Raw genomic sequence first — 15662 nt, forward strand, 5'->3', positions numbered from 1 at the left:
TGTGAGATGCATTTCTTCAGACAGGATCAGGACTTGAACTTCACCATTCTGTTGCTTGATTCAAATGTCCTCCACCACCTTCTCAAACTAGACTAGGTGCTTATTTAAGAAATACCCTGTTCTTGAATATGTAAATTGCCTGAATCTATTATGGTAAATACAGGAATGTCCATACCCAACAACACCATATGATCAGTTCCTTCTCCATAGTCACTGAGCACACAAGGCCCACACCATGGGATGGAGCTGTATCATCTCTTCCTTGTGTCAATAACTACAGGTAAGGAATTTCTAATTCCAAACCCGAGGAGAAAACAGGGACTGAGGTGACAATGTCTCTGACAATCTACTCTGTCTATTTCTTCATAGGTGTCCACTCCCAGGTACAGCTGCATCAGTCAGGGCCTGAACTGGGGAGATCTGGGACCTCAGTGAAGTTGTCTTGCAAGGCTTCAGGCTACACCTTTACTAGTTATATTATTAGTTGGGTGAAGCAGAGACCTGGACATGGCCTGGAGTATATTGGATATATTAATCCTAATTATGGTAATACTGGCTCTGCACAGAAGTTCCAGGGCAAGGCCAAACTGACTGTAGACACATCCTCCAGCACAGCCTACATGGGGCTCAGCAGCCTGACATCTGAGGACTCTGCCATCTATTACTGTGCAAGACACAGTGCTATAACCACATCCTGAGTGTGTCAGAAACCCTGGAGGAGCAGAAAGCTGCCCTAGGACTGAGATCACAGAGAAGATTAACATTAAGACATTCACAGAAATAAACTTATCTCTCAAATTTTGAAACAACTTTTCAAAATTTCATATGTGAATGAAGGGATGCTGATTTAGGATGACTAGTATACTCCATATTTTCCAATCTCTTCACCAATGACCACATTCATTGAATTTTTTTTATTAATAAAATAATAAAAAGTGAAAATTGTGATTATGAAGTATGATTTAAAAAATCAGTTTCTGGATTCTAAGAGAATATGACATTTTGAAGTTGTTTTTAATAAACTGAAATATGGATTTGAGCAGTAAAATCCAAATAATAATTGTTGGGAAAACAAAAGTCCTTCAGAGTCTTAAATGTTACATGACTTCAGGCTTGTAGTTAACTCTGGCTGTGTGGTCATGCAGAAATTCTGTTCTCTTAGAATGTTAGATATGTGTCGAAATGCACTGCATATAATATAATTCCTGTAAGATGCTCAAGGATGATAAAATTACTTTTCACAAAAGTCATTAAAAAATCAATGTATGTGCATGTTAATTGAAGTAGGTTCTGAGATTACACATTATTCCCTGGTCCCATTTTTAATTCTTTCCCTGTCTCAGAAACCTGCCACAAAGTCTCAAACCTTTATAGAACTTAGAACTATACTGATACATCATTCTTTCTCACAGGCCATTAGATATCAACCTGGTGGTCACCTTTGTTCTACAGTGTGTTTGGATTTTTGAATGATTGAGTACTTGTGAACATCATCAATCAGTTGTGCTTTTTATCAACTCACTTCATCACCAGAGTTCACTGCTACAGCTATATCCAATAACACCAAAGAAAAGATTGGGTTTCATGGAGATCTGGAAATCAGCTGTGGTGCAGCTCACTATTTCTTCTTAAAACATCTAGTCAATATCAACTTAGATAACGAAGGAAGCTGAGATAGCCATATTTTTGCATGCAGAGTGAGCCTGTCTGAGATTTTCTGGTGAAGGGAGGAACCAATGTTCACAGATAAAGCAGAATTATTCCAACTACCCTATAAATGTGCCTGAACTTGACCTCAATCATATTCTGTGTCATTATATGGAAGACCAATCCATTTAAAGGTTGAATGACCCGAACACTAAGTCTAAGATTAGTATTGTTCAACTGATTTCCTGTAAAAGAGCAGTTTCTTACAAAGCGTTGATATGATCCCGAAGGCCCCTGTCTTCTAGACTTTTAGCAATTTTCAGGTAACATATTCTGAGAATCAATTAACATCCTCTGTAGTATGAACCTGTTGTACTAAAGCAGTTGTATATACAACAGTTCTTATAGTAGTAATGCATATAATAATGCCCAAATTAAAGCAGCATTTAGTAATTTAGTCCTACGAAAAACATTAGTAAATTCTTTTTTTTTCTCATTTTTTTATTAAAGATTTCCATCTCCTTCCCTCCTCCCCCCCTTCCCTCCCCTCCCTTCCACCCATACCCCCACTCCACCCCTCTCCAAGACAAAGAGCCATCAGGGTTCTTCACTATGTTAAGTCCAAGGTCCTCCCAGCTCCCCCTAAGTCCAGGAAGGTGAGCAACCAAACTGACAAGGCTCACAGTGAGCTCGTCCATGCTGTAGAGTTCCTGCTCATTGCTGTTGTCCTTGGTTTCTCAGTCCTCCTCCTCCATCAGCCACATTCAGAGAGTCTGGTTTGGTCCCCTGTTCCATCAGTCCCATTCCAACTGGACTTGGTGGTCTCCCGTTAGATCTGTCCCACCGTCTCAATGGGTAAACGCACTCCTCACGGTCCTGACTTCCTTGCTCATGATCTCCCTCCTTTTATCACAGGTTAAACAGGTTGATGTGTCCCACCCCAGGTTAGGAAATTAATTCTGTAAATTTTTGATAATAACAAATGAATGACAATGTACAATGCAATCCCCACTTCATGCTGAAATTAAGGCACTGTAGTTGGGAACCCAAAAAGCTGTCAGTGAAGGTTGGTTCTCTCTTTGTTCATGCTCTGTAGGACCATCTGAGACTAGGGATGGGTAGTCTGTGAGGCAGGACCAGGATATAGATTCTGAGGAAACAGCTAAAGTTGGTGCTGGATTTGCTGTAGGTGTCTGTAGATGATTTGAGGCCTGGTGGAACACATAGACTAGGGACAGAAGTTAAATAGTTCAGAAAAAAATATGATGGGCTCATAGTCCTTGTAGATGAGAAAGCAGATTTTCAATTATGAGAGAGAGAAAGAGAGAGAGAGAGAGAGAGAGAGAGAGAGAGAGGGGGGGGTCCCATTAAAAAATAGGCTGGTGGGAAAGAAGTCACAGCTTGGTGGTACTTTTCTTAAGTTTTCCCTGACCTGAGGTGTTGGTGAATTCAAGTTGACTTTTACAAATTGATCTTTTAAAGCCTATCAGAACCTTCATACAAAACCAAAAATTCTATAACATTTTATATTATTTGTGGTTATTATAATAGTGGCAGTATTTCGTCATAAACAGAATAGCTGTTTATTAGATTTTATTAATTACTGTCAAAATTTAAAAAAAAATCTGGAGTCCCAATGTAACAGCAGAATAGCAAATGAAAAAAATCTGGATCATGTTTCTTGTTTATATAACCTCAAATCATGTTTGTATTATTACTTAAACCTTCTCATCCTCAGATCTTCATAATTTGCTTTTATCTTTCTCAATAACTTGCATTTCACATACTCTAAGATATTTCCATTTTTTCCAAACATTTTTTTATCTAAGCCTTCATATATCCCCATATCTTATATCTCCTAAAAACATCACACAAATTTAAACCTTCATGTCTTATTTTAGTTTTCTTATTTTTTACCTTAATGTGTGTTGTCATAACTTTAGACCATAATTAAACCTATATACCTTGTATAATTTATTTTCCTTGACCTACAAATCATAACTAAAGCTTTTATGTCCTCAGACTTTATATAAATTTGTGCTTATATATCTTAAAATGTTTTTTATTTCTTATATTGTTTTTATTTTTATACTTTAAGTTTAAATTTTATACCTATTTTATCCAACTATGTCAGGAGACATAGGTGGTTGGTTTATGAAGTAGTCATTGTAGAGTGAGTTTCTCTTAAAAAAGGAATAATAAGAAAGTATTTTAAACCTGTTTGGTGAGTATATTTATATTTTGGAATTTGGTAACAATGCAAATTCCGTTTAGTAATGACATTAGCCATAGAAAGTAAGGTCAGTGGCTTAATTTTTACTTAGAAAGAAAACTGAGAAGGCAGCTTCCTGCCGCCCAGCTCCCAGCCATGGGCTAGCTTTACACCCCAAAATAATTACACGGAAACTGTATTCATTTAAACACTGCCTGGCCCATTAGTTCCAGTCTCTTATTGGATAATTTCACATGTTGATTAACCCATTTTGAATAATAGAAGACCCTCCTACATCATTTCTTCTTTTTCTGTTTAAACAAAAAGGAAGGCTTTAACTTTAACATAGTAAAATTACATATAACAAAACAGTTATCAAGCAAGAATTAAAATTACAATATTTATATCTACTTTATCTTTTATAACTAAGGAAAACTATACCTATAACTAACCATTTTTCAATTCCATCAAAGACTCCAGAAGGATATAATATTACCTAGGTAAACAAAAAGTAAGCAACTTCCAAAACTCTAAGAAATGACAGAGACATCTTGCTGCCTGGACAGTCCCCCAAAGTTCCTCTGTACCGTTGGGGCATCCATCTTCAGCCTTTAGGCCCATATTTTCCAGCAGACTTCCATGAAACAGGAAATTTCAAAGGCAGTTCAGTCACTATTTTCTGTGTCCTGCAGAATGTCTTGTAGACTCTTTCATGAATCAGGAACCCTGAAAGATCATCTCACCTTTAGGCAAGTTCAGCAGTCCTCTCTCTGTGGGTTCTCTGTGTCCAGTTTATGCAATAGTCCAGGCAAGAGCTGTTTCTTGCCCAAATGGCTATCAAACTCCAAATCAAACTCCTCTTCAATGCCCATCTTCTTCTTGAAGTAGATTGGTGCTGCCAGGAACAGACGTGTCTCATTGTCATAAAAAGCCCTAAATTATTAAAACATTAAATGCCATATTTTGTAGTCTTTGAAAGATATGAAGAATGTCTATCTAACTGAAATATATCTCTATATATCTAGAAAATCGAAGTAACACAACTATAAGCTTGACTATTATTGATGCTTATCCATTAACAACTTATATTTCCTAATTATACATTACATTTTTATATTAACTACACAATTAAAATATATTAATCAGGAATACATATTCATCTAACAAAATTGACCTTAAATTTATATCAATAGAGTAAAATTTATACCAATGTAAATATCTATATCATATAAATATCTATATCATCCCCCTTTAAATGTAAAAAAATTATAAGTAATATCTGGGAATGTGGGCACAGATTTTTTCTTTCCAAACTGCTTCCTGCTGTATGGGGGCGCTGTTATTCAGGTCTTTCATGGTATAATCTGTGTGCCAGGTTCCTCTCAGTTGACAGTTGAGTGAGATAATTTTTTGAAGGTGTTCACAGCAACCTTTCAGGAGGGTGTGGTCTATCATACCATATTGGGTTAGAAGCAATCCACAGGGTCTCATCTTCTGTGAAAACAAAAGAACATGCTCTTCAAAGCATCATATCCTTAGACCCAAATTCTGAACTCATAATACCCTTATGATATCTATTCTGGTTTAACTTGGCAGCCATATAATGAAATGTCTCTCTGTACTTAGCTCCTTCAGAGTCATGAATTTTATTTTATTTTTTTTCTTTTTTTTTTCTTTTTTTTTTTTTGGTTTTTTTGGGACAGGGTTTCTCTGCAGCTTTTTTTTTTTTTTTTTTTTTTTTTTTTTTTTTTTTTTTTTTTTTTAGAACCTGTCCTGGAACTAGCTTTTGTTGACAAGGCTGGCCTCGAACTCACAGAGATCTGCTTGCCTCTGCCTCCCCAGTGCTGGGAATAAAGGCGTGCGCCACCACTGCCCAGGCAGAGTCATAAATTTTGAAGAAAACACAATCTACATAATCCAGACTCTGTGAATTTTCCATTTTTACGGGGCTTATTTTTACTCTATCACTTTACTTTATTCTGTCTCTTTAAAGACTTTACCCTTTTTTAAGGCATTAACTTTATTCTCTATATTCTTTTTCTTCTCTCTTCAAGCCTACATACATTCATCCAACATTGTGATCCATTTAGCGGTCTTTTATATCTGAATCTCTCCTATTGTGAATCTGTAAATTTTTTTGTTTTAGTATCCAGGAGCATTTTAGTTTTGCAGTTTTTTATGGTTTATTTTTTAATATTTAAAAATTTACATCTCCTCCCCTCCTCTTCCCCCTTCCCTCCCCTCCCCTCCACCCATACCCCCCTCCCTCCCTCTTCAGGCCAAGGAGCCATTGGCGTTCCCTACTCTACATTAAGACCAAGGTCCTCCCAACTACCCCCAGGTCAAGGAAGGTGATCAACCAAGCTGAGAAGGCTCCCACAGAGCCCGTCCATGCAGAAGAATGAAAGCCCAGCGCCTTTGTCCTTGGCTTCTCAGTCAGCCTCCACCATCGGCCACATTCAGAGAGTCCGGTTTGGACTCATGTACCATCAGTCCCATTCCAACTGGAGTTGGTGATCTCCCGTTAGTTCTGTCCCACCATCTCCATGGGTGAATGCACCCCTCACGGTCCTGACTTTTTGTCATGTTCTCCCTCCTTCTGCTCCTCATCAGGACCTTGGGAGCTCAGTCCAGTGCTCCAATGTGGGACTCAGTCATTTTCTTCACCTATTGCCAGGTGGAGGTTCTATGGTGATATGCAAGAAATTCATCAGTATGGCTATAGGAACTGGCCTTTTCAGGCTCCCTCTCCTCAGCTGCCCAAGGAACTAGCTGGGGGCATCTCCCTGGAAACCCGGGAACCCCTCTAGAGTCAAGTCTCTTGACAACCCTCAGATGGCTCCCTTAATTAAGATATATGCTTCCCTGCTCCCATATCCACCCTTCCAGTATCCCAAGCATCCCATTCCTCTGAGCTTCCCCCTTTCTCCCCTTCATGCTTTTCTCTCCCCATCTTCCCTTGGCCCCATCTCGCCCTACCCTCAAGTCTCCAATTTTTGCCCGGGGATTGTGTCTACTTCCAATATCCAGGAGGATTACTATATGTTTTTCTTTATGTTCACCCTCTTATTATCTTCTCAAGGGTCCCGAATTATAGGCTCGATATCCTTTAATTATGGCTAGAAACCGATTATGAGTGAGTACATCCCATGATCATCTTTTTGGGTCTGGGTTACCTCACTCAGAATCGTGTTTTCTATTTCCATCCATTTACATGCAAAATTCAAGATGTCATTTTTTTTTTTTTTTTTTTACTGCTGAGTAGTATTCTAACATGTATATTTCCACAGTTTCTTCATCCATTGTTCCACTGAAGGGCATCTAGGTTGTTTCCAGGATCTGGCTATTACAAATAATGCTGCTATGAACATAGTTGAGCAAATGCTTTTGTAGTATGATTGGGCATCTCTTGGGTAGATTCCCAAGAGTGGAATTACTGGGTCCTGGGGTAGGTTGATCCCGAATTTCCTGAGAAACCGCTACACTGCTTTCCAAAGTGGTTGCACAAGTGTGCATTCCCACCAGCAATGGATGAGTGTACCCCTTACCCCACAACCTCTCCAGCAAAGATTATCATTGGTGTTTTGGATTTTAGCCAATCTGACAGGTATAAGATGGTATCTCATCACTAAGCACTTAAGAATCTAAGCTGTGACATTCCTAGGTCAAAACAGATATTGTGGGCTTGTTCCGGCCAGTCCAACATGGTGGAGCTGCTCGTATCTCAGAGCCATGCATATTGCACCATTAGCATGGCTCCATAGCCGGAGTTTGCACCAGCGGCAGGGCCCAGGAGGCTGCGTTTTATTTTATTTTTATTTTTATTTTTTTGGTTTTTCGAGACAGGGTTTCCCTGTAGTTTCTAGAGCCTGTCCTGGAGCTAGCTCTTGTAGACCAGGCTGGCCTCGAACTCAGAGATCCACCTGCCTCTGCCTCCCGAGTGCTGGGATTAAAGGCATGTGCCACCACAGCCCGGCGAAGCTGCGTTTTATAATGGCTGGCATGAGGCCGGGCGGTGGTGGCGCACGCCTTTAATCCCAGCACTCGGGAGGCAGAGGCAGGCGGATCTCTGTGAGTTCGAGACCAGCCTGGTCTACAAGAGCTAGTTCCAGGACAGGCTCCAAAGCCACAGAGAAACCCTGTCTCGAAAAACCAAAAAAAAAAAAAAAAAAAAAAAAAAATAATGGCTGGCATGGCTTTTTTTTTCTGCCGCTATTGCTGAATCAGGAAATCTCTTTACAACATGCAAACAGCAAAAATCTGTGTTAAACTCTCTCTCTCTCTCTCTCTCTCTCTCTCTCTCTCTCTCTCTCTCTCTCTCTCTCTCTCTTTCAAGCCCTCTCAGGATTTTAAGTGGATTTAGTCCATCATGTTGGAGCGCCGATTGTAGAAGAACCTACTAGCAGGCCTGTTTTTGTCCAGCCTGGCTACCTCATGGCTAGCTTAGCCCCATAATAATTACATGGAAACTGTATTCATTTAAACACTGCTTGGCCCATTATCTCTAGCCCCTTACTGGCTAACTCTCATATCTTTATTAACCCATTTCTATTAACATGTGTAGCACCATGAAGTGGTGGCTTACAGGGTAGATTCTAACCTGTGTCCATTTTGGAGAGGAGAGCTATGGCATCTGCCTCACTGCCTTCTACCCAGCATCCTATTCTGTCTACTCCACCCACCTATGTTCTGACCTATCAGGCCAAGCAATTTATTAATTAAACAATGAAAGCAACAGATAGATAGAAGACCCTCCTACATCATCCCAAATGGCTAACCAAATCCATAAGGGGACTCTCTAATGCCTACCTTCCTCTAGAAGTAATTGGTGATTCCAGGAGCAATTGCATCTCATTGTCATGAAAAGTCCTAAGTTTTTAAACATTTTAAGTTTTTAACATTTTAATGCCATATTCTGAAGTTCTCTAATTGAAGACTATCTAATTAACTGAAATATATCTCTATGTATTTAGAAAACCTAACTAACATGACTACAAGTTTGACTATTATAAATGATTATATATTTATCTATATTTCTTAATTATACATTACATTTTAAAATGATCTGGACAACCACTATACTTTAATCAAGATAAGGAATACATACACACAGTATAACAAAACTGACCTTAAATTCATATCAACAAACAAGATCTGTACCAGTGCAAATCTCTATAGCATATTCCCCATTAAATGTAAGCAAATATTTATAGACAATATTTGGGAATATGTGAATAGTTATCTCAAAACTGCTTCCTGATGGATATTGGACAAAGTAATTTTGGGGGGTATTTTTGGGGTGTTCATAGCTAGTTATCAAGGTGTCTTTAACCATCAAACCGTATTGGTCTGGAAGCAATCCACAAGTTCTCATCCTCTGTGGAGATGAAAGAAGTACCTCTTTTACAAAGCAATATATTCTTATAGCCAAATTCTGAGGTCAAGATACCTTTATATTGTACACGTCTCTGTCTACTTAGCTCATCCACAGTCAAAAAATCCAAAGATAACACAATAATATACATAATCCAGACTCTTTGACTTTTCCATTTTTACATGGCTCATTTTTCTCTACTCTTTTTAATCTATGACTGTCTGTAACCTGTCTCTTTAAATGCTTTAACCTTTTTTAAAGCATTAGCGTTTTTCAAAGTATTACCTTTATTTTATGACTCTGTATACTCCTTTTTTTCTCTCTTCCAAGCCTACATACATTCATCCAACACTATGACTCATCAGGATTTGTCTTTATTGCATATCTGTAAATTTTACTGTTCAAGAACACTTTTGAAAATTCTAAGTGCTTCTTGAAACTAAAGCTGCACCATTATTATGGTAGATACCATATTTCTTGCTTGCTTGTCCAGTCTAAAACTCTAAAACTTAAGCTGCACTATATATATATATATATATATATATATATATATATATATATATATATGCCTGTTTACCAGGATATTCCAGCATGGTGAAGCTGCATGAACCTCTGAGCCATGCCACAGCCCCATTCTCAGGCACAGAGTCATTCCATCCAAGCCACAGCATTTTGTTCATAAACCCCATCCAAATGCTCTGTAGCTGGACCTCCTGCCTGAAAGAGTCAAAGATTGTGGTGGCAGGATGGCCCAGAAATCTGGCATTTCAAAACAGTGTGGGCTTTTGTTCTCTGCTATGACTGAATCATGAAAACCTCTCTTAAAGTAGCTGCGACATGCCACCAGCAAACAGCAAGAAGCTGTGTTAAACTCTGTATTTTGTGTCTAGAATTCCTTTTCAAGCCCTGTAAGGTTTTACATGGATTTAATGCACCACGTTGGCAAGCCAATTTGTAGGAGGAGGCTGCTTGTTGGTTCTTGGCTACCTGGCTGGCTTAGACGTGAAATAATCACATAGAAACTGTTTTCATTAAATCCCTGATTGGCCCATTAGCTCTAGCTACTTATTGACTAACTCTTACATCTTAGTTTAACCCATCTCCATTAATCTGTGCATCACTGGGAGGTTGTGACCTACCAACAAAGGTTCAACACCTCTATCCCTGATGGTGGCTCCATGGCATCTCCCTGACTCTGCCCTTCTTTCTTCCATCATTCAGCCTAGCTTTCCCTGCCTACCTCAATTCTGCTCTGCTGTATGTCCAAAGTAGTTCTTTATTCATAAACCAATGAAAGAAACACAGAGACAGAAGGACCTATGACACCAGTCTTTTACATTGCCACCCATGATAGCCATCTGCATCTTCTCACACTGGAGTATGAAGTGCTCCTTGTACACATTACCCAGAAGAATAGATTTTCAGAATGCCAAGATAAGCCTATCCAGAACTCTGAACGTTTGGGAGATTTATTCCTTTATAATGGGAAGTGGTTGTTTCCCTCACAGTGTTACCCTCTGAGATGACAATCTACAGGACATTGTATCAATTCTGACTAGTGAAAGATGAGAAACCATGCATCTGATGGGTCTCAGCTGATTCTCTCTTGAAAAACATGATACAATGCATGATCCCAAACTTCATGTAAAAAATGCAAGAATAATCTTACTTCCTTTAGCATATATTTTTTTTAATATGTGTAACTACCATTTGGAAACATGTAACTCCTTAAAAGTTTTACTAACACATGCTCTGTCCAGGAATTAAAGGTCCCTGGACTTGGAAATTCATAGAGGGATAGATCAATTTGTATACAGAGAAATATCCTCTACCAAAAGGGATTCAATTCTGACATCAGGTGCTTTTCCTTGGGTGTAGCTTGATAAAGGCAATTCATACCCTGATCTCTCCATGTGATGTAGTGATGAGCTGTGGGCCGGCTTCCTGCTGCCTGGTTCCCAGCCACCGGCTAGCTTATGCCCCAAAATAACAACACACAAACTATATTCATTTAAACACTGCCTGGCCCATTAGTTTCAGTCTCTTACTCACATCTTGACTAACCCATATCGAATAATCTGTGTAACACCACAAAGTAGTGTCTTACCGGGAAAGATTCAGCATGTCTGACCTGGTGGCTGGCTTCATGGCATCTGTCTCACTGAGGAGAGCATGGCAGTCTGCCCCAGAGAGGCTAGGCATGGCGATTTATCTCACTTAGGAGAGGCATGGCATCTGACTGAGCCATCTACCTCACTTCCTTCTTCCTGTTATGTCTACTCCACCCACCTAAAGGCTGGCCAAGGCAGTTTCTTTATTAAAACAGAACACCCTCCCACATCAATGTGATACCAACTTTCGGTTGTATACTTGGAGTGATGAATCCAGCTGCCACTAGGGAAGAGCCTGGAATTGAGTGGGACATTGATAATAATGTAGGAACAACATAAAGTCAATCTCTGAAACATCCAATCAGCATCTCCTGATAAACAAATTGCTTTCTCTCTGTGACTGACCTTTGTGAACACTGAAGTTTTGGGGATATGTCAATACTCTATCTAGACTGTGCAACTTCAGTGTAAGCCATGATAAATGAACCTGCAGGGTATCTCAGGATCAGCAGGGGGCAAAATAGAGCTAAGAATTCAGAGTACAGAGATGAGGTGGGTGTAGATGCTACTCTGTGTCCTCTGTGGTTTTCTTTCTTGAGTCTACTATCTGACATGCCCAAAGGATGCTTAATCATTCCTCAGTCATTATCTATGTCCATAACAGCATTATTGTTATTAGCCAGAAACTGGAAACTAAGATGCCCTGATCTTTTCTTTCTATAAAAAGTAAATGGACAAAAAAGAGAGTATTTTTTTATATATCACAAGTAACACATCCACAGAGATGTCTAAAGAAAGCAAACATAAAAATACATGCTTAGAAAGCATGGTGTATAAGCAAAAGTATATTAACCCCAGGATTTTACCCTGTGTAGGCCCTGTCCATGATGTCACACACTCTCTGTATACTTATGTGCATCATTCCTATTGTGTCTGGAAGACACTGTTTTCCTTAGAGTCACCTACACATTTGACTCTTTCAGTTTATTCAAATTTTAAATTCTTCTCACAAGTAAGGCCTAAACTTTTTTTTGTATGTGTAACCAAGAGGAATGTCAGCACCACATATGGTTTTCATCATGCATGGGATTTCTCTCATCATTAACTCATAGAAAGATGTCAAGTACTCAATGGTGAGTTGTTTAATAAGTTGTGTCTTTGATTAGGAAAACTGTTCAACCACTCAGGTATTGTGTTCAAGGATTCATTAATGAAAATAAGATGTAAAAACCATCCACATACTTTCTTTTAGCTTTCTGCATGTGTATATCTCATAGAACCATAGAACTTAATCAGAACAAGATCACTGTTATGGTACTAATAATTAAACTACAAGTATTATCTGCATATCTCTAATTTGTTATGGAATTTTATTAGTTATCCAAATTTGATAAAAATAGAATATCAGCAGATCCATAAAGCCAATTAATAACCTGAGCACTGACTTATTCCATCAACATGAAGAATATCCCCAACATAAAACTAGGCAACTATGAACTGTTCATTATTTCCAGACTTTTAATTATAGAAATAACATCCCAATGCCTTTTCATTCCACACATTGCTTTCTTTCCTTCCAGTATCTTGAACATTTATTTTTGTCATGCCACATACATTCTAAATTCTTTATAATTATTTTTTACTTACATTGCAAGATGCTATATTTTAATACTGCTTTCTTATAACTGTTAAAATTTTAACCCTACCCCAAAACATCACTTCTGTATTTTCCAATACCACTTAATGTTTGAATCCCTGTGTCTCTAGTAGTTGTTTTCACCTTTTAAAATTTACCTATATTTAATTGCATATAATCCCTTAATCCAGAAACCCTAACAGACCTTTTTTAGTCTTTTAGAAATTAAACACAAAAAGCAGTACTTTCTGATATTGGAACCATATATGAGATAGAATATGAAGCATTTGTCTCTTCTTATTTTGATGATCTCACTCAATATATTTTTCCAATTTAATATCTTTTTCAATTCCACCCACTTGCCTGTGGTGTCCATTATTAATGTTTTGTCATTGAGTAGAATTCCATTGTCTATAAGTCTTAAATTGTATATATTTGTTGTTGAACATCTATGTTGTTTTCATTTTCTCAACTCTTGTCAATACAGCAGCAATGAACATGGATGTGCAAGTACCTTTGTAATAAGATGTAGAGTGATTTGAGCATAAGCTAAGAAGGGATATGGCTGGTCTATATCACAGTTCTATTTCTTATTTTTTTGAAGAAATCTCCACAATGATTTCCCGAGAAACTGTACTAGTTTATATTTCCATCATAAACAAATAAGGATTACCCTTTCCCATATCCATGCCTGTATTTGTGTTCTTCATTGTGGTTATTCTAACTGGGGTAAAATGAAAGCTTTAAATTATTTTAATCTGCATTTTCTTGATAGGTAAGGAGGTTTTTTGGAGTACATGGAGAAACCATCTTTGAACTTAAGAGAAAATTCTTTCTTCTGGCATGATTTGCTTGTATAGGATGTTCTATGCAGTCTGCTGTGAGAGAAAAGGCATCAATGATATTATACAGTGCCAGGCTTTGCTGCCTACAATATTTCCTCCCAGGCAGAATGTACCCACCAGTGCTTGACTTTTATATGGTGACCAACTGTTTTCTAATTGTTTCTGTGGCCTGTTCAAAAACATACTTGCTCCCATGAAAACATGCTTAAAATCCCTTTAATAGGATTGACATAGCCCCAATAGAGCCTAGTTGTACTGCTAATGGTCATATTGTCAAACTACCTAATAAATACTTAGGTTTATACTGAATCTATATACTAAACTGTATAAACTTATGCTTATATAAATTAGTTGCTCTCAGCTTTGATCACAGAAGTTTCTATGTCATGTATGATGATCAATGCAGACATTTACCACTGATCAAATTTCTGAAAATGCGTGACTGTATACTGAGCTATAGAAAAGTTACTGATACCATCCTTGATATCACATCCTGCCTAGAAATTAAGGACCGTCATTAAACTGGGAAAAGAAAAAAATTAAGATTCAGAGGATAAGTTTGAAAAGCATGAAATTTTATCTACAGAGATTAACATATTCTCATTGCTTAATTGAACTCTTAGCTGCTGTAGTTACTAGAATAAAACCTTCACAAAATCACGCCATTCAAAATTACAGCATGAAAATGTCTGAAAAGGCTGAGCAGGTAAAAGTGCCTCTTGACCAACCTGACAATATTAGTTTGATTTCTGAGAGCCACATCTTAGAAGAAGAGAATTGAACTACATAAGTTGCCTGATACATTTTTCACACAGGCCCTGGCTTATGTGTGCCCTGCCCACACTATTAAATCAAGTGTGTTTTAAAAGATTACAACATAGGACTCCCCATGGAGCACACCAAAGTGAGGAGCTGTTGGGATAGCAATACTGCTTAGGAAGTCAGAATCACTTACATTAGGAGTAGGCCATTTCGAGGTTACTAAGCTAGTGGATGACCCCCCCCACCCCATCCGCGTGTATAACATTAATTAAACTAATTAATTATACTTAATTAGTTATTCATTAATAAATCTAAACAGAACAATATGTTTGGAGAGAGGTCATAAGCAGAGCAAGAGAGACATACTTGGGATGTAATGTGCACTGAACATATTTACCCATAAACTCCATCTGTCATTTATCCTTTTCTTCCTCCTCTCATTCCAATTTGCCACTTTTATTCTATTAGACACTTTCAGTTCTATATCATTACAAATTTGCAAAAATAATCATTTCTCACTATGCTAAATCTAAAGAATACAAATGAGAATCTTATATAATATCTGTTTCTGAAATAGTCTTAATTTACTTAATAATGTTCACACAAATTGCATTCATTTTCCTAAAAGAGATGTAATTTCCTAATACTCTTCTGATGAATGAATTCTGGTATGTTGTATATATATAACATGTTTTCTTGATGCAATCATTTATATAAAGAATATAATTTGTTTCTATAATTTATCTATTATAGATAATATTCTAGTAATATTTGTGTGCAAGTATTTCTGAGACATTTTCAGATTGGGTCATTTGGGTAAGCTTTTTTAGCATGCAAATTGCTGTAAATGCATTTAATCACTTCATGTATATGAAAGAAAAGTGAAAATTCCTGTAATTTAGGAGTTTTAAAATTTTTAGCTCCACAGCCATCTGTAAATTGATGGAGGAGTGTCTATGTGTTAATTTCATTATTAATAAAGATACTGCCATGGCCCTTTAAGAGAACAGAAAATTAGGTAGGCAGAGTAGACAGAACAGAATGCTGAGTAGCAGGAGTTGGGAGACGCTTCAGG

The 15662-nt window shown here is 37.7% G+C and overlaps 1 gene segment (V, D, J or C); it reads left to right on the forward strand.

The window, feature by feature from the left end:
* Positions 1–240: 240 nt before the first annotated feature.
* Positions 241–698, forward strand: LOC121677264. The segment is given in 2 exon segments: positions 241–280; positions 370–698. Coding segments are annotated over 2 exon segments (369 nt in total).
* Positions 699–15662: the final 14964 nt, after the last annotated feature.

Source organism: Arvicola amphibius, chromosome 7, assembly GCF_903992535.2.
Source record: "Arvicola amphibius chromosome 7, mArvAmp1.2, whole genome shotgun sequence".
In the NCBI taxonomy this organism is placed as follows: domain Eukaryota; kingdom Metazoa; phylum Chordata; class Mammalia; order Rodentia; family Cricetidae; genus Arvicola; species Arvicola amphibius.